The following is a 15137-nucleotide window of genomic DNA, read 5'->3' as shown; positions in this document are numbered from 1 at the left end:
TAGACACCCAAAGCAATCATTTTTGCTAACTCCTCACGATCCTTCAGTTTATCATATTTCATAAGTCCTCCAGTAGTAGGGTTAAGAGTTGTTTGATTTCCATCACCATCAGAGCCCCCATTCTATGGGATGTTCAATTCTCATATGTCTACTAAGCGTCCCAGTCCCCCCTAAATTTCCTCCAGTCAAATGTTTAAAATCATCTTTACAAAGTGTGCATCTAACTCTATCAGTACCTTGAATTATTTCAACAAAATTCCAAACCTTACTTCTTTTTCTACGATTAATAGTCGGAGCCACAGGTGGTCTACTACTAGTGCCACGACCACCACTCCTTGTAGCAACTCCAACACTACCAGCTCCAGCACTAGTAGGTGTAGCTGGTATCTCATCTTCCATTCCTAATTCATTATCTTCTATTCCAAAATTTTCTTGTAATTGTTCATAATCTATATTATCATTAGGCGATGTTTCGGAAACATGTGTAAATGGGGTATTACTATTACTACCAGATGCTGAAGGACCACCTCTTTTTTTATTTTCCCTACAAGAAACTTTTCTACACGACTCTTTAGTCAGCATTAAGCATATTGTAAAATTAAAGTATAAGCTAAATAATATGCAATTAAATAGTAATAAGAGAAGAGTTGGAGGAGTGCGCCGAATTCGACATAAATTGAGTACTTGATTACGCAATTCCGATGTTACCACGAACAAACGTCAAGCAAGTATTCTAATTTCGAAGTTCAATTGTTCAAACTTCAAAATCCGAATGATAAAACACGATAAATTAAATTCAAGAAACAAGAAGCCAAATAAAATTAGAAGATGAATTGAAGACTTGAAGTCTTGAAAATTGGAGAATGAGAGAATGAGAGAAATTGAGATTGAGAAATGAGAGTTGAGTGAAGAGATAGAAAAGGGGAGGGGGGGGGTTATTTATAGTTTTAGAGAAGGTTAATTTTGTAAATTGAAAAAAGGTTAAATTTTAAAGAAAAAAGAGGCTATTAATGCAATTAACGCGTTGGGCAACGGATCCCTGCCAGGGGTGACCGTTGCCAACGGTTAGTGGGCCCCACCGATTTCAAAAAATTAAACAAAAACAAAAAAAGAAAAGAATTAGCCATTGTACTGGTCCGGTCCGGGCCGGTTAAACCGGTACACGGCACTGTTCACGTGGACCGGGTTTGACCGGTCTGGTTAACCGTTACAAAAAATAAACGGACCAACCCCCTCTACCCTTCCTACCCAGCCCCACCCGGACCCCTATGTATCGGGCCGGTCCGGGTCCGGTTTAAACCGATCTGGGCCGGTCCGATTACGGGTCAACCCGGCCCATTAGACACCTATAGTTGTTACAATTGTGGATATCACCTTTTTTCTTGTACACCGGAACCATTGTACTCCACCGCCATTCATCAGGCATCCTCTTCGTCCTGAAGATAACATTAAACAAGCCAGTCAGCCACTCCAAGCCTGCTCTACCCACATATCTCCAAAACTCTACTGGAATCTCATCTGGTCCAGTCGCTATGCCCCGACTCATCTTATCCATCGCACCCACGACCTCCTCAAAGCGTCTACAATACCTAAAGTCGCGGTGGCTCTCGGAGTGCCCCAATTGCCCTAACACGATGTTTCCATCCCCCTCTTCATTCAGAAGTTTATCAAAGTACGACTGTCATCTTTGCCTAATCTAGGCCTTTTCCATCAATACTCGACCGTCCTTGTCTTTAATGTACCTCACTTGATCCAGGTCGCGAGCCTTCTTCTCTCTCGCTTTGGCCAACCGAACTAACTTCTTTTTCCCACCTTTGCCCCCAAGTTCCTCATACAGCTGGCCAAATGCAGCAGTCTTAGCCTTTGTGATCGCTAATTTCGCCTCCTTCCTGGCCTACTTATATCTTTCTCTGTTCGCTTTCCTCTGATCCTCGTCGGTGCTCTCTACTAACTTAATGTAAGCCGCTTTCTTGGCTTCCACTTTACCTTGGACCATGTCATTCCACCACCAGTCGTCTCGGTGCCCGCCAGAGTAACCTTTCGAAACTCCCAACACCTCTCTGGCTGCCTCCCTTATACAGTCCTCTGTCGCCGTCCACATAGCGCTAGCGTCCCCACCACTCTTCCAGGCACCCATAGTCGTCAGCCACCCCTCCAACTCCGTGCATTATCCTTAGACAAAGCTCTCGACATCCTCAACTGACCCCGTACAAACCTCTTCTTCCTCTTCATCAAGATACCGACGTCCATCACCAGGAGCTTATGTTGAGTCGCGAGGTTCTCACTCGGGATCACCTTGCAATCCTCGCACAACCCTCTATCACACCTCCTGAGGAGGAGATAGTCAATTTGAGTCTTAGCCACCATACTCCGAAAAGTAACAAAATGTTCCTCCCTCTTCGGAAACATAGAGTTAACGATCACCAACTCAAAAGCTCTAGCGAAATCCAACAGTGAGGTACCACCCCCGTTCCTATCACCAAAGACGAAGCCACTGTACACCTCACCATAGCCACCAGCAGACGACCCAATATGACCATTGAAATCCCCTCCTATGAATAACTTCTCCGTAGGCGGAATACCCTGCACCACCTCATCCAGCGCCTCCCAGAAGCGCTTTTTAACCTCCTCGTCCAAACCCGTTTGCGGCACGTAAACGCTAATGACATTCAAGGTGCTCCCTCCAACTACTACCTTAATCGCCATCAATCTATCATTCACCCGCCTAACCTCTACCACCGACTCTCTGAGCTTCCTATCCACCAAAATGCCCACTCCGTTCTTGCCCTTCATGACTCCAGAGAACCACAATTTATACCCGCCTGTATCCCTCGCCTTCCATCCTACCCACCTAGTCTCCTACACACACGCTTTATTGACCCTCCTTTTCTAAAGAATCTTTGCCAGCTCTATAGACTTACCCGTCAACGTCCCTATATTCCACGATCCAATTCTCAACCTACATGCAATCTTGTTCCCTTTACCCCATTTGGGCCCAGTCCCACCCCCTGACCCTCGCCCTACCCCCCTCCCGACCACCCGACCTCCCCGAGGACATGACCCTACTCTGCCATTACAAACCACAGTCTCTATACCAACGAAGCTCTAAAAATGAAAAAGAAAAAACACCAACATAACAACAAAGGGAGCAAATAGTAACTACAAGCCCATTATTAGACTGAATAGACTAGTGCGAAAATTACGGCAACAAAGTAATTAACACAAGAGACAGAGAAACAGGAGACGGGAGGTACCAAATCCCGCGAATAGAACCTGGAACTTTCGAGTTGGTATACGCCCGATGCTGCGGAACCTGGCATATATCTGCTGCACTACTACTTGTGCGCGCGCACCTCCCTACCGCCGCCAAACAGCAATAAACTGATGCCTGCAAAAAACATCAAACACCCACGGAACCAAGAGAATATGGGGAGATTATGAACAGTTCAAATAAATCCCGAAGATGCACCAACGATTTCGCCAAACTTTAGATCGATTTTGCCGGAGCCGGAGCAAGAGACCGGCGAGGAGTTCTTGACTGCGTAAATTGACTATTGCTTTTGGACCGGGAAACAACCAATCAATCAAGCCGGAAGTTTCCTCTTTATAACAATAGATTTGAACAAAACCCGAACGATGAGATCTTTTCAACAAGAAAAGCAAGAATGAGGAATGAGAATCTATTAGGAAGCCCATATTTACCGTACACCCCCAAAAGTCCAAGAAAACAGTGAAGTATTACTACACCTTGCGCCTTCGATGACAAATTCCAAAAAGAAAAAAAATGATATGAGGAGAATTATAATGTACTATAATGGAAAAAATGTACCAAAAACCAAAATTTAGCCGGTTCAAATAAAGTTAAAGTTGAAACTTGAACACAATTGCAAATCCTAAATTATCGATTCAGAGTTTATTTATTGGACTTGATACTTGACAGAGTGAAACCTTAAGAAAGAAATGAGATTGAAAGAAAGGTGGATTTTCCGTCCAATTTCAGCCAAAAATCTCGAACTTGACAAATCTTTAATGGTTCCGGCAACCAGCTATATGGACAAATCACCGGCAAAATTGTTATTTCCGACGGCGTACGGAGAAATATCCACAAAAGGAAAAAGAAGAAAAAGTAATTCAAAAATTCGTAGAAAATATTTGGACAAAAATCCCTAGATAAGTTTTCCAAGTAATACGCAGTTTCCTTGTAGTGAAATTCTATGAACAAAGAAAAACAAACCCCTGATTGTAGTGGATAATTCGTCACTATAGCTAATGACGTTTATATATTTTATATACTTTTGTACAAGATTGATACATGTTTATACATTATTAAACAAGTTTGTTCAAGGTGGATACATTATTTTTAATAAGAGTAAATATAATAATATATAATGTTGTATAAACATTATTATAAAAAGAACATTAGTTAGCTATGCGGGTGAAAACCAAAAAAAAATGATTATGTAAGTGCAATACCCTGTGTTAGGTTGTAGCTTTGAGCAATATCCCATGTTTAATGAGATCTATGGGTAGCAATTTGAGCCCAAACCCATCCAATTCGCCTATCCCGCCAAGAGATTAATGCGTTGAGCTACAAACATTATAGCTCATGGGTCTATTTGGGCTGAGCCCAAGTTAACCAATTATTTTTTACAGCTTATTCGGACCCATTAAGCAGCCCAAATACAACACATGAAACTCACCTAAAACAAAGGGATCTCAACTCAACGTATCTAGAAATTTACTTAGTTGCCCCAATTTTACTTTTTTTTTTTTTTTTAAATTTTCTAAATTTTTGTTTTTCAGTACCACCCACTCACCCCTACCTCCTCCCCCCGTGCAAACCCTCTCAATTTTTTTTTTCTTTTTGTTTATATTTTCAATTTTCTGTTTTTTCTTCTGCACCCACCACCCACCCCTACTAAACCAACCCCCCCTCCCCGTGCGCGCACTAACCCCCTAAAATTTTGTTTTTACTTTTTTTGTTTTTTTTGTATTTTCAATTTTCTGTTTATTTATTTTTCAAATTACACTTTTTAAGGTAAAAGGTTTTTTTATGCAAGATGAGCATAGTTCTAAAATATGGGTCAAGTTGGGCGGGTTGGGCTATGACCCATTGTCTAGCCCATTTTAGCCCAAATACACTTTGGGTTGAATTGGATAATGACCCATTTATTAACCTAACCTATCTTGACCCGCCCTTTAGCCCAACTTACCATTTGTCACCCATTGAGACCGCTGTTATGGGTGCTTTTAACTTATCTGGAGATGATTCTACTTTAGGAAATTGAGAATGTATGGCGATGTCGCTAAGAAACAACAATCTTCATCTTGAAGTTTGCCAAGTAACTTTAAAGTGAAAAATGGAAAGGAAAAAAGGGTGACGTTAAAATATTTACATTGACTTGATTACTTTGCATAAAGGTATTCAGGTCAAAGACAATGATGGCACGATCTCAAATTATTTGTCTTCTATTTCTAACTTTAGACACTAGGATGCCGCTAGAGTGCTGCTATATTCTCTCCCTAATATTTTGGTTATGGGTATTTCATTCATTTTCCACATTTTTTTTTGGCCCATCCCGAGCTTTTATGATATGATAAGTCACATCAACAATTAAATATTATTATTAATCTTTAATACATAAAACTTATGTCAAGATGTAATCTAATTTGCTAAAATTATTATCAATACTCAATAATTAAATTGTCGAAATATTGTACATTTTCCGATCTAACTTAGACAATATTTTATTATTTTACTTTCTAGAAATATTTTTCAAAAAATATTACTGTACTAAGCATAGGGGGAGAAATTAAAAAATAGCCAGATTTACAAGTGGTCATTCAAAAATAACCACAGTTTCAAAAGTAATCGAAATTTAGCCACTTTTCATGTAAAGATAAATCTGAACGAAAACACTGTTCAAAATCCGAAAAATACTCCAGCATAGTATACTGGAGTTCCAGCATAAGTATACAGGAACTCCATCATATTATAATGGAGTTCCAGCATAAGTATACTGGAACTCCAGCATAATATACTGGAGTTCCATAATTTATATCGGTCCAGCATAATATGCTGGAAGTTCATACACAGGTGCTCCAATCTCCAGTATATTATCCTGGAACTTTCCGCGTGTTGGAGTTCCAGCATAATATGCTGGAAGTTCATACACAGGTGCACCGATCTCCAATATATTATGCTGGACCGTTCCCTGTTACAACAAAATAGTGGCTATTTTTCAATAATTTTGCAAATACTGGCTATTTTTGAATGACCAGTCCGAAAATTGGCTAGCCCGTGCTATTTTTACAAGCATAGGTGTAGGGGTTTGACCAAAGTAGAGCCAGAAGATGGCCCAAATTGATCAACACATTTGGGCCTAATTAGCATGGATCAAAGCCCAGCGGAGGACAAACACAATCGTCAATTACTTGGCCCAAAGGTGATTCTTTTAGAGCAATTTATGCAAAATACTCATTAAGCTAAAAATAATTATCTTTCTTACCCATTTAAAAACTAATTACAATATATACTTACCCAATTAAAACTAAATATCCCTACCTATCCTCTCATTACTCATTTGGCTTAGCTTAGCTTGGTTTGTCTTGATTTAGAAGCTCAACTTGACTTTATTTTTGGTTGGCTTTTGACGGGGTATTAAAAATAAGTGAGTAGGGGGCAAACTATGAAGGCAGTGGCGGGTAACTATTTTGCCCCGCCTGGGTATTTGTTAAAGACCCCCATTCTTTTAAAACTGTTCTAAATCCACAACTGAGAGTAATGTTTTATCCTACGACACTTAGGAGTCATTTGGTTCGGAAAAATATTATGCATGTATTTGTTATGTAAGAGTTAAGTTATGCATATATTAGTTATGTGATGATTAATTCTTTTTGAATGTTTGATTTATTGTATTAAAAATTAGTCCCACATTATATAATATAAAATATATTGTTTTTGTTTATAAAATTTTGTTTCTGAAAAATCAAACAAACATTAAGCAAACAAACGGATATATAGCAATAGTAGAAAATGAAAAAATAGTAAAAAAGTGTTCAGTAGCACCTTTAACATAAATGAGTATTTTTATCATTTGTTGGTTTAATTCGGGTATTATTTAATACAAGCATTCTTATTTCTCATTCTCTCCGGCATAAAATAATATAAAGATCCCTTCAATATTTATACATGTATTATTTTATACGGTATGAAAAAAAACCTAACCAGACATTGTATAAGCTATGTTAGATTTTATATCAAGAGTACAACAACAACAACAACAACAAACCCAGTTTGATCCCAACAGGTGGGGTCTAGGCAAGAAGAAGAAGAGGAAAGCAAGGAAGGAAGAAAGAAGGAAGAGAAAAGAAAAAGGGGGAGATAAAGGATAAATAGTACCGAATAATAGCATAACGGAATACAATACCTGAGGTGAACAAAACCACATAACGTAATAAAAATCTAATAATATGAAGGGACATGCATGCTACTAAGACTATCGGTGAACAACTATAAACTACTTACTAACCTTCTACCTTAATCCTCGACCTCCACATCCTCCTATCAAGAGTCATGTCCTCAGTGAGCTGAAGCAGCGCCATGTCCTATCTAATCACCTCTCCCCAGTACTTCTTAGGCCTACCTCGACCTCTTCTCAAACTCTCCATGGCCAACCTCTCACACCTCCTGACAGGAGCATCAATGCCTCTTCTCTTAACATGTCCGAACTATCTCAGTCTCGACACCCACATCTTGTCCTCCACGAAGGCTACTCCCACTCTGTCCCGGATAGCTTCGTTCTTAATCTTATCTCTCCTGGTACACCCACACATCCATCTCAACATCCTCATCTCTGCTACTTTCATCTTCTGCACGTGGGAGTTCTTGACTAGCCAACACTTAGCCCCATACAGCATAGCCGGTCGAACCACCACTCGATAAAATTTACCCTTTAGTCTTGGCGGCACATTCTTATCACACAAAACACCGAAAACGAGCCTCCACTTCATACATCCCGCTCCAATGCGATGTGCGACATCTTCGTCAATCTCCCCGTTACCCTGGATAATTGTCATGACCCCAAAACCGACCTGGTCGTGATGACGCCAATCGTAAAACTATGCCAACCGATACATTTCCAAAATAGTTCAACATTTTATTTAAAGCTTAGATAATACCATTTTCAACTGAAATTCCATAAAAGATATAAAGCCAAAACCCAAAATAAAAGCGGAAAAATAAAAACGCCCGACCTCGGGTGTCACTAAGTCATGAGCAATACTACATTTGTTCTGAAATACAACTAGACCAACATATTCTGAAATATCCAAATATACTAGAAGGAAGATAAAGAAGGAGAAGGCGGAACAGCGAACGTCAGGCAGCTATCCGCTATCTCCGGTGCGTCTGGAATAGTCAACAGCCGCTACCGTGGCCTGAGATACCTGGATCTGCACACAAGGTGGAGGGGGTAACGTGAATACACCAACTCAGTAAGTAACAAGTCGAAACTCTGGACTGGTAGGTAGTGACGAACCAAACCTCAACAGGTAATACAATTAAACTGTACAGTAAAGTAAGCATGCTTGCAGTTCAAGTATTCAGTTCAACATTAAGTAAATACAAATCTGAACAGTGTGAAGTATAATGCTCAGCAAATCTCTGCGTACCAATGCATATAAAGCATGAAAATGTACCATGTACCTCTACTCTCAAGTGCTCAACCACTCGGTCCTGTATATGGCCATCCGGCCCAGGAAAGATCCATCCCGGAATATATACACATTACTGACAACAGTCATACAGTACCGAGGAAAGGCCATTCCAACCCTATGGAGAAGGTCCATCTCAAGGTATAAATACTTCGGACAAGATCCATGTCCAGGGAAGATTCATCCCTCAATAATATCAACTGCGCTCAATGGGGGTGTGTAGACTCCGGAGTGGCTCCTTTCAGCCCAAGCGCTATAACAAGCCAACGAAGGCATAATCAATATTTCGCTGCGGCGTGCAGCCCGATCCCATACTGTCACTTATAATCAGGCTCTCGGCCTCACTCAGTCATAACTCTCCAGTCTTACACACACGGGCTCACGATGCCAAGAAACTAGCCCGAAACAATGATATGATGTGCCAAATAACAATAACCGAGACTGAGATATGATATAGTATGCATGAACAAGACTGAGTACAGAATATCAATGAAGCTAATGATATGCCAGTAAGAAACGACCTCACGGGTCTCATCAGTATCGGCGTGAAGCCTTAACATGGTAATTAACATGATTTACAATTCATTAACTTAATCACATAATCACTACACAGGTATCAGCAAGAAAGAGTCACTAAGCGGTGCCATGGAATGATCCAGGCCGCAATCCTCACGGTGCACGCCCACACGCCCGTCACTTGGCATTTACGTTACCTCAATATTAATCATAGAACACATAGTTCGGGGTTTCGAACCCTGATAACCAAGTTTGGAAGCGTTACTTACCTCAAACCAAGCTAAAGCTCTAACCCGCGATGCCCCTTGCCTCTCGATCCGGCCTCCAAATACTCCGAATCTAACCAAAATCAGTATATATTATCATCAATATACGCTAAAGGAATGAAACCCACCCGAAAATTATCAAAGTAGACAAAAAATCCTGAATTTGGCTCAAACCCGGACCTCGGGCCCAGATCTTGGAATCCAACAAAAGTTGCGAAACTAGAAACTCCTTTCACTCCCGACTTTATACATACCAAAATTATCAAAATCGGACCTCAAATGGTCCCTCAAATCGCCAATTTAAACACTCCAATTTCAAGCCCTAATCCCCCAAATTCTTCCCTAATTTACACTAGTATCAAGATTAAACAACGAAAAAATCGTCATAAACACAAGATACAAAGCCCAAGTAGCTTACCTTACTGAAAACCCTTGATTCCCTCTTGAAATCACAGCCCTAAGCTCCAAACTCGTCCAAAAATGGTAAAGAAATGATAGAAATTCGCGAAGGGGAACTTATATACTTTCTTCCCAGAACTTCCGCATCTGCGGTCCTAATCACGCACCTGCGCAGCCGCTTCTGCAGTTCAACCAACTGCACCTGCGGTTTCCACTTAAACGTCCAGGACCGCATTTGCGCCCCACGCATCGCACCTGCGGTGCCGCAGATGCGTCCAACACACCGCATCTATGGTTCTTCCCCTGCTGGAGAAAATGCGCATCTGCGATCTACATATCGCATTTGCGACCACGCACCTGCGGTCCCTAATCCGCAGGTTTGGAAATGACAAAAGCAGCGAATTCAGCAGCCTTAACTTAATGCCAGACTTTCTGCCAACCATCCAAATTCATCTCGAGGTCCTCGGGACCTCAACCAAACATTCCAACAAGTCACATAACACCATTCAAACTTATTCAGACCTTCGGAACACTCAAAACAACATCAAAACACCAAATCACCCTCGGATTCAAGCCTAAGGATTTCCAAACTCCCAAATTCCGCAAACGATGGCAAAACCTATCGAACCTCATCCGAATAACCTGAAATTTTGCACATACGTCACAAATGACACAATGAACCTACTCCAATTTCTGGAATTCCATTCCGACCCCGATATCAAGATTTCCACCGCCATCCGGAAAACGCCAGATTTCCAATTTCGCCAATTCAAGCCTAAATCTACCACGGACCTCCAACTTACATTCCGAACACGCTCCTAAGTCCAAAACCACATAACAGAGCTATCCGAACCATCAAAATTTGCATTCGAGACCTTCTACACATAAGTCAACATCCGGTTGACTTTTCCAACTTAAGCTCCTAAATTAGAGACTAAGTGTCTCATTCCACTCCAAGACCACTCCGAACACAGAACAACCAACACGATATGATGAAATACAGCTGAACAACACATAAAGAAGCAAAAATGGGGGAAACGGGGTTGTAACTCATGAAACGACCGGCCGGGTCGTTACAATAATAGACTTGAGATACTTAAAACTCGCTCGCTTAGGGATAAATTGAGCATCAAGCTTAACCTCTATGTCTGCATCATAGGTCCCGTCACTGAATTCTCACTCCAAGTATTCTGTCTTGGTTCTACTCAGTTTGAAACCTTTAGACTCCAAGGTCTGTCTCCAAACCTCCAACCTCGCATTAACTCTGCTACGCGTCTCGTCAATCAACAATATATCATCGGCAAATAGCATGCACCAAGGTACCCCCCCTGGATGTGTTGCGACAGTACATCCATCGCCAAGGCAAATAAAAATGGGCTAAGAGCCGATCCCCGGTGCAACCCCATCACCACAGGGAAATGCTCCGAGTCACCATCCACAGTCCTCACCCGAGTCTTAGCATCATCATACATATCCTTAATTACCCTAATGTACGCTATCGGAATGCTGCTAAGCTTCAAACACCTCCACAAGACCTCCCTCGAGACTTTATCGTATGATTTCTCAAGGTCAATAAACACCATATGCAAATCCTTCTTCCTCTCCCTGTACTGCTCCACTAATCTCCTTACCAGATGAATCGCTTCCGTAGTCGAATGCCCCGACATGAATCCAAACTGATTCTCGGAAATAGACACGTACCTCCTCACCTTGGCCTCCACCACCCTCTCCCAAACCTTCATAGTGCGACTCAATAACTTGATACCCCTATAATTGTTGCAATTCTGGATATCACCCTTGTTCTTGTAAAGCGGAACCATCGTACTCCACATCCATTCTCCAGGCATCTTCTTTGTCTTAAAAATAACATTAAACAGCCCAGTGAGCCACTCCAAACCTGCCCGCCCCGCGCTCTTCTCGAATTTCACCGAGATTTCGTCTGGCCCCGTCGCTCTGCCCCTGCACGTCTTACGCATTGCCCCTTCCACCTCCTCCACCGTAATCCGCCTACAGTACCCAAAATCCCGCCGACTCTCAGAGTGCTCTAACTCACCCAACACAATGCGTCTATCCCCCTCCTCGTACAACAATTTATGGTAGTATGTCAGCCATCTTCTCCTAATAAGTGCCTCGTCCATCAGCACTTTGCCATCCTCATCCTTGATGCACTTGACTTGGTCTAAGTCGCGGGCTTTCCTCTCCCTCATGTTGGCCAACCGGTACAACTTCTTGTCCCTGCCTTTGCCTTCGAGCTCTTCGTACAAACGAGCAAATGCCGCATTCTTTGCCATCAAAATTGCTAACTTCGCCTCTTTCTTTGCCTTTCTGTAACACTCCCGATAAGTCTTTTTTCCTCCTCGTTTGTACTCTCCACTAGCTTCAGATAAGCAGCTTTCGTAGCTTCCACTTTACCTTGAACCTCTCCATTCCACCACTAGTCCCCTCTATGACCCCCAGGAGAGCTCTTCGTGACCCCTAGGACCTCTCTAGCAGCTACCCTAATGCAATTCGCAGTCGTGAACCACATACTAGACGCGTCCCCCTACTCATCCAGGCCCTCATAGCCAACAACTTCTCCCCTAACTTCTGAGTTTTGTCCTTGGTCATGTTACCCCACTTGATCTTAGGTTGCCTGCACCCCGCCCTCTTCCTCCTACTCCTCTTGATCTCCAGGTCCATAATTAGGAGCCTATGTAGAGTCGTGAGGTGCTCACTTGGGATGACCTAGCAGTCAGTGCACAGACCTTTATCTCATTTCCTGTAGAGAAAATAATCAATCTGAGTCTTGCCCATTGAATTCTGGAAAGTGACCAGGTGCTCTTCCCTCTTCGGAAAACTTGAGTTAGCTATAACAAAATCAAAAGCTCTAGCAAAATCCAATAGTGAATTACCTCCCTCATTCCTATCCCCAAAACTGTACCCGCCATGCACATCATCATAACCCCTAGCACTAGCCCCAATATGACTATTGAAATCTCTGCCAACGAACAACTTCTCTGTGTGCGAGATACTACACACCATCTCGTCCAAATCCTCCCAGAATTGCTCCTTGACCTCCTGGTCCAAACCTACCTGAGGAGCGTATGCACTAATCACGTTTACAGTAAACCCACCAACTACCAACTTAATACTCATCAACCTATCATTTACCCTCCTAACCTCAACCACGAGCTCCCTGAGGTCTCTGTCAACTAAAATACCTACCCTATTCTTACCCCCAGCGCTCCCTGAGTACCATAGCTTAAACCCGTCTACATCTCGTGACCTAGTACCCTTCCATCTAGTCTCCTGAACACAAGCTATATTGATCTTCCTCTTCTGAAGAATCTTACCTAATGCTATAGACTTCCCCGTCAACGTCCCAATGTTCCAAGACCCAACTCTCAGCCTAGAGGCTTTCTTACCCCCCTTCCCATCCCTGGACCCCACCCCCAGCCCCATCCTAGGACATGACCTTACTCTCACATCGTTCACTATCGCCACTATAAGCAAAAGGTATTAGGTAAATACTACCACTAAGAACCAGTAACAGGAACGACGGACTACAAACTACGAACCCAAAAGCTAAAAACAACTCAAAGGAACTACTACGAGAACAGTAACGCGAGCAGGCACTAGAACAATGAATCTACCACGTCTACAAAACTACCCCTATGCAAATGCAGAATTAAAATGAATAGATGAAACCTTAAGCTTAAAAAACTAGTAGAAAAGATAGAAAAAGCAATCAATCCAATCAAAATTGCCGACAAACAATAAATGGATGTGAGCAAATACAATTCAAGAAAGATAGAACCTGGATCACAGTCGGGGATGTCCAAACGCGCTTCCAAATCCGCTGAATGATGCTGCCTCCCGAACCCGTGTATAGGAAAGTTTAGGCGATTTGTCAATTTCACCGGAATTTCACCGCAAATAAAAATAGAATACCAATTTCACATAATAATACGACGGAGGGTTCTGTATTTTCCGGCCAAATGCAATTCATATGTGAAAACCAAGCCAATCATAGAATTTGTTAATGTTTCTGAAACGATTTCAGGCGGAAAGTCGTCGGCGGTGAGCTTTGAATCAATTCAGATTTCGATGGAAATTGAAAAATGAAAGAATTCTTGAGTTCCGTTCGTTTCCCCAAAGATTCCTACTATGAAGAGTTTCCACTAATTGAGAACGGCGAGTTATCTGATTTGAATCTATAACTTTTCTTGAATTTTGATGTCAACCCCACATGACAAAAACACCTGAAAATGCTCTATCTTTCTGCTAAGTTTAAATTGTTTACAGAAGCAAAGTGTTAAAGAATAGAGAACGTCGCCCAGAAAAGTTACTAAACAATTTATTTGCAGTGAAGAATTGATGATCATGAAAAACAACTAATGTAATAAGTTATGCATAGTTTTTGTACTGACCCGACCGGTCGTTTTAAGAGTTAGAGCCCCGATTCCCTATTAATTGCTTTCCCCGTATCTATTTCTACTATTGTGACTTGCTGGGAGGTTTCATTTTGGGTTTTGGAGTATTTTGGGATACTTAGTCCCTAAATGGGAGTTTAAGCCTTAGAATTGGGACCGTAGTCGGAATTGTGTGAAGACGACTCCAGAATGAAGTTCCATCAATTCCGTTAGCTCCGTTAGGTGATTTTGAACTTAGGAGCATGTCCAGATTGTGTTTTGGAGGCCCGTAGCTAATTTAGGCTTGAAATGACGAAAGTCAATTTTTTGGAGTTTGGGCAGGTAGTGGAATTTTTGATATCGGGGTCGGAATCCGATTTTGGAAGTTGGAATTGGTCCGTAGGGTGGAATATGACTTGTGTGAAATATTTGGGGTCAATCGGACGTGGTTTGGTTGGTTTCGGCATCGGTTGTCGAATTTGGAAGTTTCAAGTTCATTAAGTTTGGATTGGAGGGTGATTTGTGTTATTAGCATTGTTTGATGTGATTTTAGGCCTCGACTAAGCTTGTATGGTATTTTAGGATTGGTTGGTATGTTTGGTTGAGGTCCCAGAGGCCTCTGGTATGTTTCGGATGCTCAACGCATTGAAATTTGGACTTAGGCCATTGCTGAAGTTTCAGGCATCTGGTGTTTTCGCACCTGCGGTGGGGAGACCGCATGTGCGGGCTCGCAAATGCAGAAAAGCAAGTGCAGAAGCGGATTTGGACAGCCCAAGCTAGGATCGCGGGTGCGAGGAGAATTTCGCATCTGCGATGCCCGCAGATACGCTAGGGTATTTGCAGAAGCGGG

The 15137-nt window shown here is 42.0% G+C and overlaps 1 protein-coding gene across 1 annotated transcript; it reads right to left on the bottom strand.

Annotated features, from left to right (window-relative positions):
• Positions 1-12647: 12647 nt before the first annotated feature.
• On the bottom strand, positions 12648-13337 carry LOC109239408 (craniofacial development protein 2-like). Its single transcript, XM_019405975.1, has one exon. It carries the CDS (start codon positions 13335-13337, stop codon positions 12648-12650), a length of 690 nt encoding a protein of 229 aa, XP_019261520.1.
• Positions 13338-15137: the final 1800 nt, after the last annotated feature.

The sequence above is a fragment of the Nicotiana attenuata genome, unplaced genomic scaffold (assembly GCF_001879085.1).
Source record: "Nicotiana attenuata strain UT unplaced genomic scaffold, NIATTr2, whole genome shotgun sequence".
NCBI classification, from domain to species: Eukaryota; Viridiplantae; Streptophyta; class Magnoliopsida; order Solanales; family Solanaceae; genus Nicotiana; species Nicotiana attenuata.
Note: the sequence above shows the minus strand (reverse complement) of the source record. Positions and strands in the feature narration are given on the sequence as shown.

Bases quoted from the DNA above. Each gene is read 5' to 3' on its own strand.
- LOC109239408 (XM_019405975.1), bottom strand. From the start codon at position 13,337: ATGGGGCTGGGGGTGGGGTCCAGGGATGGGAAGGGGGGTAAGAAAGCC.